Source organism: Artemia sp. Qi Xiang Cuo, chromosome 11 (genome assembly GCF_049724085.1).
Source record: "Artemia sp. Qi Xiang Cuo chromosome 11, ASM4972408v1, whole genome shotgun sequence".
In the NCBI taxonomy this organism is placed as follows: Eukaryota; Metazoa; Arthropoda; class Branchiopoda; order Anostraca; family Artemiidae; genus Artemia; species Artemia sp. Qi Xiang Cuo.
In genome coordinates, this window is record NC_142804.1 from 43,949,825 (window position 1) to 43,975,110 (window position 25,286).

The 25,286-nt window shown below is 33.3% G+C and overlaps 2 protein-coding genes across 4 annotated transcripts in view; both read left to right on the plus strand.

Annotated features, from left to right (window-relative positions):
• The window catches only part of fh (frataxin), a 75,502-nt gene extending 65,937 nt beyond the window's left edge, over positions 1-9,565 (plus strand). For all 3 annotated transcript variants that reach the window (XM_089096818.1, XM_089096819.1, XM_089096820.1), the window contains 2 exons: positions 4,013-4,136; positions 9,246-9,565. In XM_089096818.1, the coding sequence (XP_088952944.1) occupies positions 4,013-4,136; positions 9,246-9,491 (370 nt within the window). In that variant the 3' untranslated portion in view covers positions 9,492-9,565. The remainder of the gene's footprint in view (positions 1-4,012; positions 4,137-9,245) is intronic.
• Positions 9,566-9,702: 137 nt separating this feature from the next.
• LOC148947012 (uncharacterized) overlaps positions 9,703-25,286 on the plus strand; it is a 154,532-nt gene continuing 138,948 nt past the window's right edge. Inside the window, exons 1-2 of the mRNA XM_089096816.1 lie at positions 9,703-10,736; positions 13,352-13,613. Coding sequence (XP_088952942.1) covers positions 10,270-10,736; positions 13,352-13,613 — 729 coding nt within the window. The 5' untranslated portion in view covers positions 9,703-10,269. The remainder of the gene's footprint in view (positions 10,737-13,351; positions 13,614-25,286) is intronic.

Genomic DNA, 25,286 nt, shown 5'->3' on the forward strand with positions numbered 1-25,286 from the left:
AATCAAAATTTTAGGACAGTCATTTTTTTAAACGTAGTTTTAAGTTCTGGAAATTAGGTCTTTGAGGATTACAGCTCCCCCAAAGCCCTCAGGGCTAGGGTAGTAATTTAAGGATTCTCCGAATCCTTCATATTATTTCTTATGGAAGGGATGCTCGTATAAACTTTAGAGAGGGCTCATTTGATTGAAAATTGAAAGTTCTTGTTCACTTTTTAAGAGTCAAAAGAGATTGAAGGGCAACTAGCCTCCCTCCCTCCTCCACGCCCTAAATGCATTAGATAAACATTTTGAGATATACATTTTGTTAAAATAGTTCAAAGTTCTGATAACAAAAAACTCTGATGTAGAAAAAGCCCAGGGGTAGGCGTTGTAACTTTTTTCCTGGGGTATAACTTATTAAGGGGGGTTTATAACTTATGGTAAGGGGTTTTGTATGGGAAGGAAACATAGGAAACCTATTATGACTATCGAATTATATGGTTAAAATACATACTCTGTGATAGATGAAAAATTTCTTTGGCACACAAATTCCTATTAAGGTCAATTCCAAACAGTCGCGATCCCTTTGTGTCAGCAAGTGAAATGGTCTAAACCCCCTTATTGGAATTATTTTTTCAATCCATTCATTGTTGTCAATCGCTGTCCACAAGTTATGCCAGCTGTCATTGTTCATATATAAGGTTTTTATCAAAGTGGTAATCGTATAGACTTTGAAAAAAGCCTCATTTTATTTAAATTAAAAGTTCTAGATCTGTTTTTTAAAGTCAAGAATAATCGAACAGTAAGCACCCCCTCCCCATGCCATAAAAACTTGAAAATTTTTGCAATCACAAACGAACAAAAATTAATTAAAAAAAAAAAACTTTCCGAAAAATAAGTATTTCAAATAAAAGTAAAGACCGTTTTAAATTTAGGCTCAGTACATACAAATACATTTTAAACTTCAAACTCAAAACGACCAGAAATTACTATTAAAGAATAAATGAAACCCAAAAGGGACCGAAATTAAATAAATAATCATAGCAAAAAACATACAGCATGTAATAATATAAATGAATAAATAGATCTTAAAGCGAGTAATGCTTAGATTGAATATGAAAATCAAGCTTAAAACAAAAACAAATATTTTGCTATTAAAGTACAAATGAAACTTAAAACGAACAGAAATTAAATAAACAATCAATGCGAACAAACATACTATATATATTAATGTAAATGAATAAATAAATCTTAAAACGAGTGAAACTTAAATTGAATATGCAAATCAAGTTTGAATCGAATAAAAATAACTACAAACAAGAGTTTGGGTATCGTCTCACTGCAGAAGCTTAAAACCTACTGCGTCATTGGCGCTTTATTGAAGACGAACTATATTACAAATGTTTTCTTTTGTACTTAATATTGAAAATAAATAATAAAATTACATTAAAATTTTGAACTGATGAGCTTTTAGCAATTAATATCATTATGCATCAAATATTCAGTTTAATTTGTTAGTTCTTTTCAAGATTGGTCAAGACAAATATAGTTTCACTACAAGCAAAATTTGGATACTGCCCCCTTCTTTAACTGTAAAAACCTAAAGCCTTCTGCGTCATTGGTGCTTCACTGAAAACGAATTACTCATATATTAAAAATTTATTATTTTCCAGTTCTTACAGCATTGAAAATGAAAATAAAAATTACTTTGAAAAAAAATCTTGAACTGATGGATCTTTCAACAATTAATATCATTATATATCTAATATTCAATTAGATTTTGTTTATTCTTTCCAAGACTGTTCAAGACTCAAATAGTTTTGCCATTTTTTTAACTCTGTCATTTTTTGTAACTAATCGTGTTAGTTTGTTATGAAAACATTCTATGGCTTCTAGGCATTTCTATTTGAGCGGGAACCTGCACCTCAAACTTTGTGGAACATGCATTTTCTTGCACGAAACACCAAAATATAATAAAATGTCAAGTTTCGGAGTGTTCCACCACTCGCAAGCAAGTGCCATTGGTATTTTTGAATCCGGATGGTCAATTTAGGGGGTAGAGGGTAGGCTAATTCTCGTAGCAGCCCCATTCCGTCGTGGTATGGTTCACATTTTCAATACCTGGCGTCCGGACTATCATATAATCTACCAAGCATACAACTACCCCAAATCAGTATCAATAAATAAATGAAACCCAAAACGAACAAAAATTGAAATAAATATTAAAGTCAAACTCAAAACGAGCATAAATTAATGTGAGTAGGGTTCAAAACCCCTTTGCTTTCTAAAAGCCAGAATATAATTTGTACTTTACTGAAAAAAAATTCAAATGAGTTTACTGAAAAAAAATGTGCATTGTTAATTTAATATACATATGCTGATATTTATTCCCTAAAATCTTCATTAATTTTTGATTTCTTAATGTTACAAAAATGAAAATATTTCAAAAAATTGTTTTCAGTAAAGTGCCACAGACGCTCCAGGTTTTAGGCTTCTGCAGTGATACGATGCACAAACTCTTGTTTGTAGTTTTTTTTATTCGATTCAATCTTGATTTACATATTCAATTCAAGTTTCCCTTGTTCTCAGATTTATTTATTCATTTACATTAAAATATATTGTATGTTTTTTCGTATTGATTGTTTATTTAATTTCTGTTCGTGTTAAGTTTCATTTATACTTTAATAGCAAAATATTTGTTTTCGTTTTAAGCTTGGTTTTCATATTCAATCTAAGCATTACTCGCTTTAAGATCTATTTATTTATTTATATTATTACTTGTTGTATGTTTTTTGCTATGATTGTTTATTTAATTTCTGTTCGTTTTGGGTTTCATATATTCTTTAGTAGTAATTTCTTGTCTTTTGAGTTTGAATTTCAACAGGTATTTGTATTTCCTGAGCTTAAGTTTAAAATGGCCTTTACTTTTCTTTGAAAAACTTATTTTTCGGAAAGTTTGTTTTAGTTAATTGCCTAAAACAATCAATAAACCACCACATAAATTACTAGATTGTTGAAGAAAATCAACAAAACAACCAAATAATCACTAAAATCTGGTATTTTTTTTCACCGGGTGGCAACTCTGTATCTTTTGTAAAGTTGCATGACATCATAGATGCCAAAAAACTTCTTTTCCAGCCTTTTCTCTGTAATTGTTTCTGCCTTATCAGCATTGTCACTTAATTCAGTAACAGCATGGTGTTTCCATTGCAAAAACCCTTTAAAATATTTGAATTACAGAGTCGCATAATTATTGGGTTATTCTTTAGTTTTAAGTCATGGGGTGCAAAGTCAGCAATCTCAATTGGATTAAGAAATTATAGCGTGAATTCAATTTCTCCATGTATTCTAACCATGGATTTTGTTGTGCTTCTTTTTCATTTGTCATTACCTCAGACAGTTTTTCCTTGCCTTCTGCTTTAGATCTCCAGATTCATTCGTCATCTTCTGTAATTTTGCATGCGTCATGGATATCAAAAACGATACTATCATCCTTGGGAAAGGAATAATGACAGTTACTCTTTAAATTACTTACATTCTGCCCAGGCAATTTGGAGTCCCCGTGGGTTGAGTCCGCGTAGCGTTGAAGAGGGGACAGCCCCTTTCATTTATGGAATAATTTCTGTTCATTTTAAGTTTTAATGTCACTCCTTACTTTCAGTTAAAAAAACTTGTTTTTTTAATTTAATCTAATAATAACTTCAACAGAGGCAATTGTGTTAAAACAGAGGCATTCAATAGCCATTGTTGGCCTCTTGTATATATTCCATTCATTGGTTTCTGTTGCGAACTATCACTCGGCATTTGCTTGGCCTTGCGACTTTTGCAGATGGTCCAACATCAGATGCTAGAGAAAACATCAAAATATGTAAAATAAAAATATTTCTCAGTAATATTGTTAATAAATTATCTTCATTTTAAATCACATTTAACTGAATTTAATCATTTTTGGTTTTTGTGCCATAATATCATTATCATTTTTCCTGTCTTTTTGTTTTGGCAACGCTAAGCCCTATTCTCATCTACTTTTTAGAAAGTGCTTTGAAGACATTAATGCATACCACAAAATCGCAGATGACACTCTAGAATCTCTGGCAGATAAGCTGGAAGGAATATTAGAAAGTCAAACTAGTTTTGATTCTGATATATCTCTTAGCGTAAGTTTTCCAGAATTTTTTTTTCTCTTGAATAATAGAACGCCATTATCGATATTGGAAGAACAATCATATATGTTGAAGGGTATACGAATGAAGAATGAGGCGAAAGAAATCAAAACATTTTAATAGTGGAAAAAAAAAATCCAAAAAAGAAAAGAACTGCGTCCTAAATTGATGCCCTAACGAACATAAACCGTAAAAAGCGTGTACGGTTTCACTGCCAAACCCCAAGAAAAAAACAGCCTGAACCAACAAAACATCCTTGGAGTAACCAAGGACAGGCGACGTTGTGATTAGTTTGTAATAATGTCGAAGAAGACATACTTGTATGTATTTATAATAAAGCACCTGCAACTAGACAATATGACTTGGCTTTGACTTAAAGCTCTTGCTCGGTAGCGTTGCCAGCCTAGGTCTCCCCGTCAAGAGATTGTATAAAACTATGCATCTCCCGCTAAAATGTTATATAAAACTATGCAGTGAAACATATAAGGCAAAGTAAAACAAACTACGTTACATAAATCGAGAGTAAGAATTTTCAAATTGCCTATATAGGACTCAGGTTTCTGTTTGCAAAAATATCAGCCTTTAAAAAGTCATAAATCAAAGTCAAGTATCTTTCTAAGATATATGCTACAAAATGGAATGAATTATATTTGCATACGCAGAAACTACGCTATTTGTTGGCGGTCTATCATCCCCTACCTCTCTCCTTGCGACAAAATATTTTCTTACTTTCTAGATTCTTTCTAGATTCCTTCTAGACACATTTTCAAACTTTCTGTTTACTAGGGACCAGGATTAGGGTTGAAAGGTTGAAAGTCACAAGCTTCATGTACAAGGTAATTTAAGTGTGTTTTCATTTGTGTTTTAAGCTTGTGTTTTAATTGAAGCTTTCAGGATCGGGCGAATTGAATTAAAACAAAGAGAAAACTGTGTGATAAGATCAAAATACAAATTTTGCATCTTAACATCCATCTTTTCAAATGTCTTAACTCATCTGTACAACTTCCGAGGAAAAGTATAAAATTCAGGGTAAAACTCCTAAAACCATAGAAACCTGTAAGCTATGAATCAACGTCTTCAAAAGATTTACTCAAGCAAATGAATTGAGCGATACTTGATTGCTACATATGTTTGATTACTTGATGTTCGCATCTCTTTGGGGAAGAAAAGAGGAGATTAATCATCCTGCAAGATTTTTTTTTATAATATCCGATCCAAAATCGCAACCAGCAGTTATAATGTTAATTTTTGGTGTTTCTGCTATAGTTCTTCTTGAACAGGCGTTTCTTTCAAGTCGAGTAAATGTTTTGGAAGCCTTCCAAGTTTCGTGTATATTTGTTTTACTTTTTCCATGTACTTTTGCGCAGTAACCAAGCCAATTTCTCATTTATTGTGCTTCTTTGGCATGTTCCACAAAGTCCTTTTGCAAAATAAATTGCCCTAAAGGCTTTTGCCCTAGTCTTTTTTTGTCGCTTTTCCTTTTAGAAACCAAAACCAGTGCCCTAACACCTCTGTTGTCGTCACAGAAACTAAAAATATTCGAATATGGAATTGACAGCCAACCGTGCCGTTGTCCCTTAATGTGTTTTGAAAACGGAGTAATGAAGATACGTTTTCGGGCATAAAGTTCACAGCATATTTGCAGGAGCGCTCTGAGCTTAGCCTACCTGTAATCTTGTCACTTCTACCTGTATTTCTTGTTTTTTTCGTGAATAGTTTTTTTCTGCTAATTCGTCTTGTTTGTCCCTCCTCAGCAAAACTATTCGTCTGCTTAAAGGCTTGCATCTTATATACCCTTTTTCTCATTCAACAATAAACATTCATTGTTTTATGTTTTCTATTTAATCCTTTTTGTAAGCCACTATTGCATTAGTAAAGATGACATTTGGCTCGGGATGTATTAGTTCAGTGTGTTCATGGCCTTTGGATGGGGGTGGGAGAAACAAAACAAGATATTTTTAAGGTTTTCCAGCAGCTATGTAATTAACAACTTAAATTCTAAGCAATATACTGAATTCGGGGGGGGGGGGGGTAAAACATAGTCACCCACCATCCTGGTTATGTAGAAGCAGCCCGATAGTAGCGGAACTGCAGAAATTGCTTTTCACCTATTTAGCATAACTGAAAAAAAAAATCCTCTTTATCGTTTCTTTCTTCATTTTTCTGGTGTAATGTTTTAAATTTAGGCGAAAATCGAACTAATTTTAGGGTATGTAAATTGAAGGGGGTGCGAGGTGGGAGCAGTTTTTTCCTTGGCTTTTGCCTCCCTCTCCCCTCCTTGACTCCGAAAAATACCTTTTTTGGCATTTCCGTTGGTGAAAAAGTGGAAAAAATATCGAAATTCCTCCTCTTAGATTTAGAAAATACATATTCAGCCCCCCCTAAATTTTCGTGAAAGATGCTCCTTGTTAGAGTTAATTTGAAATAATTTTCCTATCAAGGGGAGAAGAGATGACATTTTTCAGTTTTTATGCAATTAATTACCTCCCGCCCTATTTCCCTATTTTCTGCTTGGAGACCACCTTTGACTCTGAATTTCCCCGAATTTCTGGCGGAAAACTTCGGAAAACTTCCCAAGATTTTCCTTACCTGGCTGTCAATATGGTAATATTCTTTATTCATTCAGAGGTATATTCAGAGGTATAAAATTGAAAGTTTCTAAACTAATTTAACCTAACTTAAGTTTATTCTAACTCAATAATCCTAGCTTTTCCTTAAGAGATAACAAATGTAATTTTTTTTTCTTAATTTTACTTAACTGTTTTGCATACCTATGTATGTAAATATAGATGAAATCTAAAAGCTGAAAGTATAAAATAGATGGCTCTTATAATTTTTCTTTTATATGTTTTTGGTTGCCTCGGGTTGTCGAATTCAGTTTCGTTCCTAATTTGATATTAAATAAAAAAAAACAAGTTTTTTAAACTGAAAGTAAGGAGCAGGATTAAAACTTAAAACGAACAGAAATTATTCCGAAGATAAAAGGAGCTATCCCCTCCTCAATGCCTTGCTCTTTACGTCAAAGATTTTTATTGTTTAAGAAAGCGGAGTTGTGTGAAAGAGTCAAAATTCAGCGTAAAGAGCAAGGCGGTGAGGAGGGGAAAGTCCCTTTCATATACGGAATAATTTCTTTTCATTTTAAGTTTTAATGTCGCTCCTTACTTTCAGTTTAAAAAACTTGTTTTTTTTATTTAATTTCTGATCGTTTTTTAGTTAATGCAGCTTTTATTTTGGCTCGCCGTCATTGAATAAGAAAACAAAATTTGCATAAAAATTTTACTTTTCTTTTGCTAAATCGCTGTCTCTAAATTTGGTTCTGACGTAATTTACAAATTAACTTACGTAACGAACTTCTTTATTCGTATATTTTTCTTCTGGCAAAAAATACAAAGTTGCAGATTTTTGCAGATATGAGCTTGAAACCTATGTTTTAGGGTTTTCTGATACGCTGAATCTGACGGTGTGATTTTCATTAAAAATTTTTCACTTTTAGGGGATGTTTCCCCCCCTCTTTAAAAAATCAGGTGAGTTTTCTGAGGCTCGTAGCCTTTGATGAGTAATACTAAACTTAATAAAATTCATATATTTAGAATCAGCATTATAAGCCCATTCTTTTGATACATTTATTGAAATCAAAGGTCCGTTTTTAAAAGTTTCGCTTACTATTGAGCCGTATCGCTTGTTTTTTTTTATTGTTTTTTTTTATTACGTATATGTTATTAGGTATATGATGGGGTTCTCCCCTTACTCAATACCACGTTCTTTTCGTTAAAATTTAAGAAAATTTTAATTCGCAAACCCCTTACTCACAAAGGCGGTTTAATTAGATTATATAGCTATTTGGAAAGCACTAAAAAAAAACTGTAGCGTAAAGAGCGAAGGAATGACTTGGGGGAGAACCCCCTCATATACGTAATAATTTCTGTTCATTTTAAGTTCTAATGTTGCTTCTTACTTTCAGTTGAAAGTACTTGTTTTTTTTAATTTAATTTCTTATCGTTTTTTAAATAATGCTTGGAAATCCGGCGCCCCCTTCATAGAAATGTCCCTTACCCCAAAGAAACATCCTCCACGGAAAGATTCTCCCGAGTAACCCCCTCCTCCAGCCCCCTCCCACCGGAAAAAAAATTCTTCCTGAAAATGTCTGTATACTTCTCAATAACCAATACAATATGTAAGCAATGGACAAAGTTCATAACTTGCAGCCCTTCCCCTGGGAACTGTGGGGAATTAAGTCATCGTAAGAGACATATTTATTAGATTTTCAACTATGCTAAACACAAAGGCTATCTCAAAATTTTAATTGCGTGACTCTGGGAAAAAAAATAGCACTTGAGGGGGCCTAGTGGCCCTCCATTTTTTTGGTCGCTTAAAAGGGCACTAAAGCTTTTAATTTACGTTCCAATAAGCCCATTTAAGATATTTTAGGACTACTCATTCAATACAATTACATCTGGGGAAAAGAAAAGAAAGAAAAAACAAATAAAAATGCATCCGTGATCTTTCTTCTGGCAAAAAATGCAAAATTCCATATTTTCGTATATAGAAGCTTGAAACCTCTAGGGTTCTCTGATACGCTGAATATGATGGTGGGAATTTCATTAAGTTTCTATAACTTTTAGGTGGTCTTTCCCCCTTTTTTCGAAAATCAGCCAAATTTTCTCAGGTGCGTAACTTTTGATGGGTGAAATTAAACTTGATGAAACTTATATTTTTGAAATCAGAATTAAAATCTGATTCTTTTGATGTATCTATTGGTACCGAAATTCCGTTTTTTAGAGTTTCGGTTACCATTGAGCCGGGTCGCTCCTTACTCACAGTTCGTTACCACGAACTGTTTGATTCGTAACTAGTGTATAAGGTCTGGTGTATGAAGAATGTTTATTTATCCGCTAGTTTCTTCAATGTTCAAGCTGTTGTTTGGATTTTCAACCCATACTGGATCATTTTTTTTTCTGCTAATCATTTATTTTCAGCTAATCATCTATCTCTGACAGTACTGAAGCTCTAGAACATTGTTGTAACAAATGAAGAAGATAAAAAAAAAGAATCTTTTGTTTTCAATCTTTGTATTTTTATTTGAGTCACTTATTCTCATTTTAGAATGGAGTTCTGACTGTTCAACTCACACCTCATGGAACTTACGTAATTAACAAACAGACTCCAAATCGTCAGATCTGGTTTTCATCTCCCATTAGTGGTCCGAAACGTTACGATTTCATCAAAAATACGTGGATTTATAAACATGATAACAGCCAACTTCATAATTTGCTTAGTGAGGAATTGACGAAAGCCTTGAAAATCGCATGTGATTTGTCTAATTGTGACTACGGGAAAGAAGATGCTTGAAGGTCATGGACTATTTTAGAAAATTTACAGAGTTGCTATCTTTTAATCAAATAAATTCATCTGATTATCAGTAATTTACTTTACAAGCAGTGAACAGGATTTGATTAGGTGCTGGTGCATTACATCTGTAACTTTAGACGTTTGTAAGCCAAAGAGGACGACGGTCATAAAAAAAAACAACAATAAAACTTAAGCATACTTTCCGAAAACCTACTGGCTACTGCTTGTGTAAATGACAAATACTCGCTTACCTCTTGGCTTCAAATGCCTGTATAACATCACGTGATTGTTTTCAATTTGGTGATTTGCTGGGTGCTATAGACATTTAAAAATTCTATAAAGATTTATGTTGATTAAAACTCCTCTATTCTCTGGGTATCGATCGAATACTTTAACAGACAATGAAACTTGATTGACTGCTGAGGTATTTGATACGCAGTAGTTATACTACACAATTTTACTTATTTGTCTTAGAAGTGGAACCTATTTTGGGAAATGGTTGTTTGTGTGGGTGCTTTGAATATTTGAAAAGGATATTTTCTAGTAGAAAGAGTTACCCTTTACGTTCTAAAAGGAATACTCATTTAAAGAATATGGTGCTGAATTTAGACAAAAGGACGCTGTTATGGTTTTTGAGCATCTGTCTTCGTGTTTAGCTCTGCAAATTTTGTTATTGTCTCAGCTGCATTGGGAGTTCTCTAATTTCGATTACTATCGGAAGTACATTGATTTTTTTAACTAAAAAAGTTCATTTCACACAATACTGAGGAAAAACAAAATGTCCTCAGTTCCAGCGTTCATCATAAGGAGTGTTAACTTGCTGAAGCGAGAGCACATGGAGTTCCAAAGAGACAAAAATATTCGGAAGGTAACACTCCCCCAATGTTCTGACATAGGGTTTTTACATTTAGGTCAACCACTTTTTGCCAGTGCTTACATCAGTGATATGGTTGATCAACTGGACGAAGTGTGTAAGGAATTAATTCGACGTTCCAGTGAGGAAACTAGTGTTAATGCAATTAAACTTCTACAAACTAGTGATGCTATGCTGGAACCGAAAGATTTTGCTCAAAGTCTACTCAATTTTGTCAGGAATGAAATTAAAGACCATTTTGCGTGTTTAGCAGAAAAGGCTGCAATACAGAATAACTCAGAAGATATGATTGTTTTGCTTGGTTCCTTAAGTCATTTGAATGTGTCTTTCCGAACATATGAACAACTTTTTGAAATGGAAGGAGACAAAAAGTATGTAATATTTCTTGCGTAATGTGTCAATTTTTCATGTCTTCTAGTTTGGGCATTTTAGGGTCTAGTTCACTTCTTACATTAGGCTTTAGTCTCAAGCAGAGGCAGCCCCGAGAGAGTTAGTACGGGAAATAACACTCCTCCTGCAAAATGCCTTCGCTGTTTAAAAAAAACATAAATAATGTTTTACCTATTTTTTTTTATCAATTTATCGTTATGCTTATTCTTCAAAAAACTTCTATTGTAGGGAATTATTATAATAAAGTGATTTAATAAAATAAAGAAGAGCTTGTTTTCATTTTGAGTTAATTTAAATCACGTATCTGACAACTTTTGACATCTGCATATGGAGGCATGCCTCATTTATACATGACCTCTATGAGCGGCACAGAAGTTTTGCTCCTATTGCCATCTTGCATTAATAATTGGTGCATTCGCTGATCCCTTCTAGCTTTTTCGACATGTGCTTTTGTTGTGTGTATGTTTTGGTAATCTCAAAATCATAGAGCCAAGTTTTATATTTCTTATCTTGCTATAGTTAATTTAGTTGTAGTCAAGTAAAAATAGGGTTTTGACCTGGCATTTAAACAACAGAAATGTTTTTTGCAACGAAATGTCCAGAAAAATTCGCTTGATAACATATCTAAAATCTGCCGTACAGAAATACCCCTTTTTTCAGGGAAAAGGGGAAGGGGAAATTTCTTTCAGTGTGCTGAAAATTCCTTTTTTTTGGGGGGGGGGGGGGCTAAAGAGTGCAAGTCTGAAAATAAGACATGTTTTTTTTCAATAATAACCGAATTTGTCAAATCCATGAACGAAGTTAAAAATGACGATCTTCTGATGTTTTCATCGCATCCTCCATTGCTAAAAGGTGAGGATGAAGATAAGAGTGAAAGAGTCAAGACACACCTTAAAGAGAATGTAAAGAAAATCTTCTTTTCAGATTTGCACTTTTTAGTCCTAAAAAAAGAAGAAATTTCCAGCAAAAAAATATCGCTGGAAGAAAAATTAACCCCTCCCCCCCCCCGCCCACACACCTCTTAAGTCAGGCCGATACTGATAGAGCGTCTCTATAATATTTCATATCGTTCAAGGGCGTGAAATTGCAATGAATCACAAACTGTTAAAAACTAGCACTGTTAAAAATAAACCACTGTTCACGAGCAAAACTTAAAAAGTGATTATTAAACATTTTTTGGATAATTTTTATCTAAAAAATGGATTTTATTGACACTAAGTTTAAAATTGATCAATAGAAACATAATCTAATTTAAAATTTATTAACAAAAAATAATTTTACTTAAAACTAATTAAAAAACATTACACCCATAAAAACTTCATTAATTTTGCTGATTTATTAAAATCTTAAAATGTTTTTTTTTTAAATCAGTCATACTGTGTGAATTGCTGACGAGTGTACGAAATTTTATTTATACATTCTTTTAAAAATTAACTTCAACGTTTATTTTTAATGTATTACACAGATTCCTTAGTAAAATATTTTAAATCTTGATTTTGAAATTAAAACATGTCAAACCCGTACAATTTGAATAATGTTAAAAAAAACTAACTATAAAATGCTGCAGAAAATTATCGAAAATCTTGAATGTGATAGACTTGACGGATATCTTAGTTTGATAGTATGCACCCATTGATCAATTTACATTATTGCATTATTTCATTATTTCAATATTTCAATATTTCATTATTTCAATATTTCATTATTTCAATATTTCATTATTATAATATTTGTGTCAGCTTAAAAAATTGTTTATTTAGTGAATTTTTATTTATTTAAGCTAATGCATTATTTTATAGTCAGAAATGTAATGGTTAGCAACTTCCCCCCCCCCCTCAGAACGAACATACCATGACATGACATCTGTGATCACGTATTCCCCCCAGAACTATTAGCCTGGAGCAACCCTTGTCGTCAAGGCACTTGATTGATTTCGCTTGTTCTCGAGGATATTTCATATTAATAAATACCATGCCCGATGAATGCTAAAGATTTCCCGCCATTAAGCACGAAATAAATTTTGGCTTTATTAAAAAAGAGGCACTTTCATTTTTTTAAAATACTTATTAAGTTTCAAGGAAATAAACTTCTTGATATCAAAGTATTTGTTTTACCTAATAATTAGTTTAATTTTACAATTTTAAAGATTTCCTTATTTTTGTTTGATTTTTTCCAAAAGATGTAGAAAAATTAATTGGTTCGAAAAAAAATCAGTTCATGCCATTTATTAAGTTTCTAGTAATAACTAATCTTCTAATCTGAATAAATATAATCTTCGAGGAGGGAGGATTAAAGGGGGCTACTGAACCACACTTTAACATGGTAGTCATTTTTAATCTCAAATTTGTTTTCTTTTTTCATTTTAATATCTGCTCATTTAAAAATTGTACCTTGTATGAGTAAAAAAAGAGCGAAAAAGATAACCCATTTCATAAGGAAGGTAAAAAAAACTTGTTCGTAACCAGTGCTGACTTTATTCCCTGTTTAATGAAACACTTGAAGGAAATATGCTTTTTTAACGTCTTATTTCCTAATTGGAATAAATAAAAGTTAATTTATAACACTAATCTATTTTTATTTCAATATTTGTCAATAGGACGGCATCACTTCTCAAAAGATCCTACAGGATTCTCCACTTACTGATACTTCAATACTCTCAACTGACGGGAAGAATCCTAGTGCATAATAGTTTTTCGACGTTTTCATTTTCCGATTTAAAGGAGTTTAAACAAGCCATGAATCTTGTCTGTTCTTCTCAAAAAAGCGTTGGAAAAACTGTTTCAAAAGAAGTGAGGGTGGCAATTTTTGAGGAAGCTTTTGACAGATTGCTAACGATGCTGGCAGCTTTGATGTCAATGGTATATTCCTATTATGTCTACCAAATTTTTAATTAATTCAAATTCCTAAGCCAATGATTCATTCTCCTGATGATGGAACCGCTTTTTATATTATGCATTTTAGGAAGATACAAGCATGGCTTGAAATTTTTCTCAAGATTTATTTCTTTCTTTTTAATTTTTAGCAAATCTCTTTTTCTTTCCTCTTTTGTTTTATTTTGTCTCCTAAGCACTATGTAAATAATTTCCTTAATGGTGTATCTAGGTGTAGTATATCGATGGTATAGTATCATAGGCAGTGCAATAGAACTGCCTAAGTAAAGAGCGATTTGGATACTATGTATTATTATTGTTTTTTTTACCGAGGCACTTCGTATACAAGGAGTTGTCATAGAAACTTCAAAAGGAGCTCATTTGCTTGGAAATTGAAAGTTCTTGTGTCATTTTATGAGTCAAAAGTGATTGGAGAGCAATCAGAAAAATATACGATACCCATTTTGTTCAAAATAGTCCAAAGATCATATAAAAATGCCTCCAGGGTTGACCTAATCCTCTAGAGCCCAGGGGCGAGGGTTGTAAGTTATTTCCCGGGGGCATATTACTCCCCCCTCCTACATCCCTCAGAGCAAGGGCTGTAATTTAGGCAATGCTTCCATTGCTTACATATAGTATATGTTATTGAGAAAGGTGGGCATGTTTGACCTTTAATTTCCAAAAAGAAGGAAGGGCATTCAGGTGAGCCTTTCAGAGAATGCGAGGGGAGTGTTGAAATCGGCTATCAAAAGGGCGTAACTCAGGAATGACCGGGTAAATTAATTTGGAACTTTTAGGAAATGATAAAGAAGATGATCAATTGACGCTAAAGGCAATATTTTCAAGATATTTTTACTACTACTGCTGCTACGACTACTACTACTACTACCACTACTACTACAAAAACTGCTGCTTCTATAGCAAGTACTACCAAGGCTGAAGATATTGGAATGAACATCTGAGGAAATGTTGAGGGGAAAATTGAACTAAAGCAAAACATACTATGGGCACGCAGATTGCTCTTACAGGCATATCAGCAACATTTTTGGAACGGGCCTACCGTATCAAGATGAAAACTCTGGGGCATCATGAGGGAGGTACTCAACTGACCAAAAGGCAACATGCACCTGCTATTAGTGCTATTAATACTGCTGCTACTACTGTTACAACTATTACAACACTACTGCTGCTCCTACTACCCCTACTACTACTATGATACTAGTACGATTAAGGTTACGCGTGTGAAGGGGAAAATTTGACAGAATATTTAGGGAGAATTTGAACTAAATTAAAACGTACTATATGCAAGCAGATTTTCAAAAGGGTGTATGTCAAGAATGAATTTGGGGATTAAGTTGGAACTTTCAGAGAGTGCTTCAAGCGGAAAATCAATTGACCAAACGCAATATGTGCACGCTACTACTAAAGAGTAATACTACTACCATTGCTACATTTAATACTACTTCTACTACTACTACTACTACTACTACTACTACCACTTGTATTGCAACTATTTTTAACGCTAAGAGTATTAAGATAAAAATTTCAGGAAGTATATGATTATACAGATTATCAAAAGGACATCGAAAATGTCATAGCAACGGCTAATTGTATTAAGTTGAAACTCCCAGGGCTTGATGAGAGGGGTATACAACGGACCAAAAGGTAATATGCTAATACTACTGCTGCTATTACTAGTAGCGCTATTACTATTAGAAATGCAACTAGTGCTACTAATACTACTACTGTGGCTACTATTACAACTATGCCTAAAGGGATGAAGGTGAAAATTTCAAGGAATATTAAGGGGGGGGGGGGCAGGTGAAATGAATAACAACACGGTGTCGGCTGTCTGTACGCAGGTCATCAGATGGGTGTATTAGCAATATCTTTGGAACAGTTTGGTGTGTGAAGTTTAAACATGCAGGGCTTGTTGTTGGGGATGTTGAACTAACCAAAAGATAATATTTGCATCCTAATGCTATATCTTCTACTCATACTGCTGCTTCTACTACTACTACTACTACTGTTACTATTATTACTACTGATACTACTCCTACTTATACTAAAGCTAAGGCTACTACTAAGAATTTTACTGCTACCACTTTAACTGCTACTACTATTACTACTGGTACTACTACTACTGCTACTAAAGCTAAGGGTATTAAGACGAAAAATTTGGGGAATATTGAAACTGTATTGAACGATCGAAACATACTATACCCATACAGGTTGTCAAGAGGACGTATCAGCCATGCTTCACGAACGGTTTAAGGTATTAAGTATAAACTTTCAGCGTGTGTTGAAGGGGATGTCGAAGAAAGCCAAATGTGCATTGTGCTAATAATGCTACTACTGCTTCTACAACTCTTGCTATTACGCATGCTAAGGACGTTAAGGTGTGGTTTAGCTTTTAAGGACGTTTTAGAGGATTTTGAACTAAATCAAAACGAACTATAAGCATGTAGATTGTCAAAAGGGAGACACAGCTATATATCAAGAACGTCTTACATTATTTAGACTTTTCAGTGTAAGTTGTGGCGGAGTTTCAACTAGCCAGAATGCACTATACGTATACTATTAATACTACTACTAATACTATTAATTAACTAACACTTCACCACAGCACCAAGCCGCCCGAGGCCAACACAGCTGCGCACGCTCCTTTTCCATCTCGATCTATTCAAAACCTCCCTCTTTACACACTCCCACTCATATCCCATATCGTTCTTTTTGACATCCTCCCACCATAACTGCGGACGACTTGGTTTCCGTTTAACCCTTGACGGTTGGCCAAATAGGACTATTTTCGGCAATCTCATCTCTGAGAGCAATATGAATGCAATAGTCATCTGCGTTCATCCGCAGAACGTGCCCAAGCCATCTCAACCTTTTTCTCATTATAGCCCTAAAAAGCGTGATTGAACCGCACTTTTCGTACAGCCTACTGCTTGAAATACGGTCTATCAGCCGGGTACCCAGAAAAATCCGTATGCAATTTCTTCGGAAAAAATATAGTAAATCTTCATCCGCTTTTCAGAGCATCCATGCTTCAGAACCATATTTGACCACTGTCATCACTGTAGCTTCCAATATTCTAATCTTGGGTTGAAGACTTGCCTTCCTATTCTTTTTCTCTGAAATGCTCATCCTGTAGTCTACCAACATTAAAATTTCCCGGGAGGTAGTTACTCTTCCAAAATTTGAGCTTTAGATTAACCCTGGAAACTACTAGATGGTGATCTTTACTTTTAACGTCATTAACAGCACTCCTATACACCCTAATATCTTGTATTGATCCTGCCTGTCTTCGTTTTACAATAACATAATCAATAAGGTTTGCTGTCTTACCATCACGTGAATACCACGTTAACTTATGGGCAGTCTTATGACCAAACACTTTATTGCTTATTAGCAATCTAAGCATAATTAGATTGTTATACCTACAAAATTACAGCAGTGTGTAGCCATTACTGTTTTCCTTTCCTACGCCAGATTTACCTAGGCTAGGATACCCTTATCCCTATTTCTACCGACCTGGGCGTTAAAATGTCCTAATAAAAACACCACATTTCTATAAATTAAAGTTCAAATAGGGATAAAATCCTTTTAATAGACAGTGATGAATTTCACAAAAATACTAGATATTTCGGTCACATATGCAGTGACCGTTCTTAATAGTAATACTAAACTAAAACAATTAAAAACAATAATTTATAAACAAAATAAAATAAACTACATATTGTTTAATAATCTTATTATTTCCAAAGCAAGAAATGGAAGCGAGTCTCTTTGGCCTTCTTGGATCGGGTTCGTTAGCATTGAATGAACCAACACTTGGACAGAGGTTAATCGCGTTGGGTGAATTGAACTTTATCTGATTTTAATAAATTTTCATAAATAGAGTTCAAATCAAATTCACCAATGTCTCTATTTAAAGCGATATTCTTGAATAACATTTTCTTAATTTCAAGAGTCTCGCGAAAATTTTGCTTTAAACCCCGGTCACTAGAAATCAAGGAGACATTATCGAACAAAATAAAATGGTCTGGAAAATTAAAAATATGTTCTGAAAGGACTGAAGTGAACTCTTTAGGCTTAGAAGTTTGCTTTAAAGCCGATGAAATAGAGTCTTTATGCTGTAGTTATCTCATTTCCAAATTCTGGTTAATATGTCCCATTGATGAGCATTGTTATTAGTCGGTTTTCTGTAAATCTTAAAATCCAGACTATTTTAATTTTTTAAAAGAAGAACATCAAGAAATGGAAGTCTTCCATCCTTTTCTTATTCAACAGTAAATTTTAAATCACCCCCAAACAATTAAGATTTTCCAAAAATCCTTTTAATTCCTCCTTCCACAATTCCATACTGAAATTAGGTCATCCATATACCGGCCCCAAAAATTATGTTATAAAAAATTAATCTAACGCAATTGTTTCAATATTTTCCACATATTTGCTAATATTGGCTAATAATGTTGACCAATATTGGCTAATAATGCAGATAAAGGGGCCCTCATAGCTAAAACATTTACTTGTTCGAAAAATTCCCTTCTGAATTGAAAAAATAAGAGAACTTATTGCACAATCTTACTAAATACATAATTACAGAAAATTCCAAATCTGTTTTTACCACTAATCAAGTCCAAATTTCTGAATAGCTTCCTTTTTATAAGAGTTTCGGCTGCTTCTACATGAATATTTGTGTATACTGATATCGTGTCGAAGCTTGAAAGCAAAGAACTTGAAGAAATTTTCACTTCTTTTAGTTTTTTAACCAAATTCGAAGAATTTTTAATGCAAGAAATTTGTGTAGACAAAACTGGTTTACAGTTTGACACTAATCACTTCCTCAAAACACTTGAAGGTGACCTTGTACTTGACACAATTGGTCGTAATGGTAGATTCGGCTTATGGATTTTGGGAAGTTCATATAATTTAGGGCACAAGCCACTAGTATCTCCGTCATTCCGTTCTACAGGGGCATATAGTGCTATAACTGATACCCTGAACTTTTTAGTCATAAAACGTGTGATTAGTATTCTACTATTAATAAGTTCCCAGCCTAAACAAGACTTAGCAGCTGCCTTCTTTATCATGAGCCCTACTCTTACAATGTTGAAATATTTTCTCCAACATACAAGTAGCAAGCCAAACTATGGAATATTATACAAAAAACAGAAAGGATGTAAAATATTCTTTTTCCTTTACCATGAAAAATGATGTGTCAATAAAAAAGGAACAGAAATGAATTAAAAAACATTTTCCTCAAAATAAGTTTTTCAGAGAAAAGTAAAGAGCTCCATTAAGCCAAAAATGAATAGAAATTAATTCAAATAATCTTCCCACCGTGAAACTACCATAAATCACCATCAGTGAATGAATGGAACTCAAAACGAACAAACATTGTAATAAATAACAGATTCAATCTCAAAACTAGCATAAACAACAAGAGCAGGGCTGAAAAATCCTAAGCTTTCTCAAGGCCAGAACATAATTTGCACTTTACTGAAAACAAAATACATTTTAAATGTTTTCACTTTTTTCACTTTTATAAATTGAATTTATAAGACTTCAAGGAATAAATATCAATCCAGATTCATTTTTTTCTGTATTTTTTTGTCGGAATTGTAAGCAAGAAATTTTAGGGGGGGGGGGAGGAGAGTTTGCTTTTTTATTATGGGGGGGGGGAGGAGTTTGCAGCAAGAATGGAATTGTCCCGGATAATTTCCCGGTAGAAGAACTTTACGTGGGAGGTACTTTCTATGGAGTATTTTCGTGGGGGATTTTCCGTGATTTCCTGGAACTATTTGAAAAACAATAAGAAAAACACTTTTTTTTCCACTGAAAGTAAGGAACGACATTAAAACTTAAAACATACAGAAATTGTTCAGTATGTGAGGAGGACTGCCCCCTCCACAATACCCCGATCTTTACTCTAAAGTTCGACCTTTTGTCTCAATTCTTTAAGAACGATTCTTGAAATACAAGGTCCGTGTATCAGATCCTTTTTTAAAAGTTCTTAAAAAAATTTAGCGTGAAGAGAGGGGTGTTTAGGAGGGGGTAGCACCCATAATATACGAAAAAATTTCTAATCGTTTTAACTTCTAATGTTACTCCTTAATTTTAGTAGAAAACAACTTGTTTTTTTTATTCATTGTCTAAAAGGATCGGATGTATCTCACCCATTGGTCTTCAAATTGTAGGCAAGACCATTGCAATATAATTGCATAAAAGGTAAAACCGGTATGAATCAAGGTAAACATCGCCACTTTTGACATGTTTTACTTTTGGCGTGAGACTATCAAAATCATGTCAAGCGCTTGACTCTCAATTTTTAAAATTATCTGTTTTTACCGTGTATTTTTTTATTCTTGACAAAATATTTTCTTTGTTGGAAAATAGCTGTTTTCAAACAGTTTGTGGTAAATGAATGTATTTAAGGAGCGATACGGCTCAATAGTAACAGAAACTCTAAAATACAGAATTTTAATATCAGTAGATACATCGACAGAATTGGTCTACTATACTGATTCCAAATAAAATAAGATTAATTGAGTTTAGTGTTACCCATAAAAAGCTACGAGTCTGAGAAAGTTTTTCTGTTTTTCGAAAAAGGGAGATACATCACCTAAAAGTCAAGGAATCTTAATTAATAGCACACCATCACATTAAGCGGGCCAGAGAACATTACTGTGGTAAAGTGATTTTAGGATTGAGAGAGAGAAAATTCATTTTTATTAAATATCAATATTCACAAAAAAAACATATCAAACAGACCTACCACGTGAGAATCTATACAGATTTGTTTGTGGCAGGACTCACTATTTTACTCACTCATATATATATATTGAAAGCAACTTACATATATATTGAAAAAAAAATGCAATCATGTAAATAAATAAAAAATAAATCTCATGGGAACCGCGAACCAATTGTAAAGTAAGGTCATAGTTGATACCTTATTACTCCCTTTATATGGGAGATAATTATGGTCCTAACGTAAATAAGCTTTGGTAGCGTGCCTTAAGCTGTGACCTGACTAATTTGGCGTATTAGCTGTGATTATTCGAGAGACTAAAATAAGATTGATGAGAGGTTGGCAATAACATAATACTTTTATTCATCTAACACACAACGGTACAGAGTCTGTCTATAAATAGGCCACTGGGACTAATTGTCGAATAAAATAAACAAATACAATTGTACTCTAATGCAAGTTACACAACATTTAAAACACTTACGATTTTTGAACGTATAATCCGAGGGATTCTCAAGATAAACGGACCAGAGGTCAGTCCGACATAAAATTAGTATCAGGCTCCCCGTTCCCATAAAATGTATCTTTTATACAAAGCATCAACCACATCTTATCGGGCCCACTGACGCACATAGCAAGGAATTGGTGATTTCGCAATTTCATATTCAAATATACACATACCAGGATGTGCTCTTGTGTCTTAATAAAAAGTGGTATTTCAAAACTTTGTATTTTGCATCTTAATGTTTCTACTAAAATCAAATTTTGACTTAATTAGTCATCCTCACCCCAATACTTCCCCTCTTGACAAGACTTGCCCCCAACTCTGAATATTTTACTTTTAAAACAACAAATTTTAAGTATTTTGTACATGCTTCTTATGCTGCCATTTACACGGGTCATTCTGTGCATATAACCTCAATAACTTTTTTAGGGTCATGTTTATGGCCAAATATTATGCCATGTCTGTTCTTCCAAGGATATCAATTTTTCGAATTTATCCTTGTTATTCTCTTTTCTCTTTTTTTTCTTTTTGTCTCGCAGTCTATAAAATTCTCTTTTTACCCTCTTTCTAATATACATCTTCTCTTTTAGTTTGACCCTACATGGCTTAAGCAATATATTAGTGTTTCTACTTAAATTAGATTTAAATTTATGTATATTAGAAACTATTTGATTAATTTGAGTATAAATTTAATTCCCATTAACAATTTATTTATCTGGGTGATTTGGTTGATTTAACATTTATCTTCCGGTTTTATGAATGCTTCGGATAGTCAATACTTAACAATTTTTTGTAACCCCAGATTTCTTTAGACACAACACTTTACATTTTTTTTTACATTTTGCATTATTTAATGAATGTTTTGGCTATAACCCATTTGCTTATACATCTTAATCATTGAAAATTACTGATTTAACTTCACTTTTCAGTCAATAAATTGGTAAAATCTCACCTATTTCTGGATTCTTTTGACATTGATTTATGTCAAATATTAGCATAATGATATTAACATAATACATGAACCAAAATTGGCGCAATGAATAATTTTACGCAATGAGGGAGTTTTCTGGGGGAAAGACTGTCCAGGGCAATTTTTACACTGGGGAAATTTTCCGGGAAAATTCTTCAACGGATTGGAATTGTCTAGAGGATTTTTCCGTAGGAGAGGGGATTTTCCACGGGAAAAGTTCTTCATGGAGAATTTTTCCGGGGATAAATTCTCCAAAGGAAATTTTTGCAGGATCAAATTTCTTATAAGGGGGGTTATTTAAGGGAAAAATCTTTCACTGAGGGGGAGGAATAGAAAATGAAGTCTTTTCAAATGAAAGTGTGCTAAAGAAAAGTTTTCAGTCGAAATCATCCGCAAGAAAATATCTGGGGGGATATTTCCTGGTTGGGGAATTTCCCCCTTGATCATTTATTATAATTAAATATAAAACTTTTTTTTCACAAAAGAAGTTTTTCAAAGAAAAGTTTAGACCTACATTAAATTAAAGATGAGCAGAAATAAATTCAAATAATAATTCAAACACAAAACAGACATAAATCACTACCAATAAATCAATGAAACCCAAAACGAACAGAAATTGTAATAAGTACTTCAGAGTCACACTTGAAACGGAAAGAAACCACCAGAAGCAGGGGTTGGGCTGACACCCTCTATGGCTTCTAAAGACCAGAATTTTATTTGCAATCTAGTGAAAACAATTTTTATTTCGAGCTATTTGTTTGTATTTGTCGCAATATCAACAAAAAAATACAGAAATTTGGTTACTATAACCAAGATTACTGAAAAGAACTAATGAATGTAGACTGACAGTTTAATATATATTGATACTCATTCCTGAAGTATCATAAATTTTTGATATGTATTATATGTTCGTTATCTTTTAATTCTAAATTCATCAGTTGACTAGAACAGTTTGGACTAAATGATAAGCCAAAAGACATACGTTCGAATGTGAACGTTCTTCCATCGTCTAAGATTACTGGGTCTAAGGAAGGAAATTTGCCAATATCCCGTTATCATCTCAACACTAGTGTAGTATTTCGAACCTCCCAGCGAATCTAATATCGTATGAATTCATGGCAATTTCATTATATCCTTTACCGTGACTGCTTTTAGCGCTCTAAAATCTATGCATAATCTCCAGGTATTGTCTTTTTTCCTGACTATTATCAGTGGAAAACACCATTCGCTAACACTCTCTTAAATTATACCCTGTTCTTCCATTTCTTTTATTTGGTCATCTAGCCATGGTTTTGAATGATAAGGTGTTTTATACGGTGATTCTTTTACTAGAAGATTCTGTGTTGTTTTTTTGTGCGTGATCAAGCGAGTTAATCGGTAATCCGCTTTGTGTCTTGCAAATGTCCATCTAAAATCCCAGAGAATATTTCCCACCTGGGTTTTTATATTTTCTATTGGTGTTATTATTTACACGGATAATTTTACGCAATGAGGGAGTTTTCTGGGGGAAAGACTGTCCAGGGCAATTTTTACACTGGGGAAATTTTCCGGGAAAATTCTTCAACGGATTGGAATTGTCTAGAGGATTTTTCCGTAGGAGAGGGGGATTTTCCACGGGAAAAGTTCTTCATGGAGAATTTTTCCGGGGGATAAATTCTCCAAAGGAAATTTTTGCAGGATCAAATTTCTTATAAGGGGGGGTTATTTAAGGGAAAAATCTTTCACTGAGGGGGGAGGAATAGAAAATGAAGTCTTTTTCAAATGAAAGTGTGCTAAGAAAAAGTTTTCAGCCGAAATCATCCGCAAGAAAATATCTGGGGGATATTTCCTGGTTGGGGAATTTCCCCTTGATCATTTATTATAATTAAATATAAAACTTTTTTTTCACAAAAGAAGTTTTTCAAAGAAAAGTTTAGACCTACATTAAATTAAAGATGAGCAGAAATAAATTCAAATAATAATTCAAACACAAAACAGACATAAATCACTACCAATAAATCAATGAAACCCAAAACGAACAGAAATTGTAATAAGTACTTCAGAGTCACACTTGAAACGGAAAGAAACCACCAGAAGCAGGGGTTGGGCTGACACCCTCTATGGCTTCTAAAGACCAGAATTTTATTTGCAATCTAGTGAAAACAATTTTTATTTCGAGCTATTTGTTTGTGTTTGTCGCAATATCAACAAAAAAATACAGAAATTTGGTTACTATAACCAAGATTACTGAAAAGAACTAATGAATGTAGACTGACAGTTTAATATATATTGATACTCATTCCTGAAGTATCATAAATTTTTGATTTGTTAATGTTACTAAAGAGTGAACGCTTAAATTGCATTTTGTTTTCAGTAAAGTGCAAATGGGGAAGGCGTCATAACATCTAACCGTCAGGTGCACTTACGTCAGAACATCGACAAAATCCGTCATAACATCGACAAAAAAATCCGTCAGAGCCACTAACCGTCATAACATCTAAAATTTTAAAGCTTTAGTTTTTTGGGGTTTAGGGGGGGGGGAAGGTACCTAGGTTAGGTTACGTATTTAATATATGCTATGCCTTACACCACCCCCCTGATGTGCAAATATATAGTCGAAATTTTTTTCTAAAATATTATGTACTTATTACTATTATATAAACTTATAATTTTTTTTTAGATATTATGACGGTTAGTGGTTCTGACGGATTTTCCTTTTAGATGTTAAGACGTTTAGTGCTTGTGACTTTTAGTCGAAATGGTAGCACCCCGCGCAAATGACATTCAAGTTTTCTGGCATAGGGATAGTTAGCCCTACTCCTGTTTGAGATAATTTCTGTTCGTTTCGAATTTGACTTGATTATTTACTGCAATTAATTTAAAAAATATTTACACAAAAGAAACTTTTCAGAGAAAAGTAAAGAGATAAATTGAACCAAAGAGGAGCAGAAATAAATTCAAATAATAATTCAAGCGCAAAACGAGTATACATCACTATCAATTAATAAATGAAACCCAAAACGAACAGAAACTGTAATAAGTAGGCCTACTTAAGTCACACTTGAAACGGACAAAAACCACCATAAGCAGGGGTCGGGCTGATGCCCTGTATGGCTTCTAAAGACCATAATGTTATTTGTATTTGTATATTTGTATAATTTTTATTTCGAGCTGTGTTTTTATTTGTTATAATATTAACACTAAAAGATACAAAGTTGATCATAATAACCGAGATTACTGAAAAGAATTATTTAATTTATATTGCCAGTTTAACATATATTGTTATTCATTCTTTAGGTCTCAGCTATTTTTAATTTATTAACGTTACAAAAGAGAAAACGTTTAAAGTTTGTTTTCTGCAAAGAGAAAATACATTTAACTCTCTACAAGGCATAGGGTTAGTTAGCCCTACTCCTGTTTGTGGTAATTTCTGTTCGCTTCAAGTTT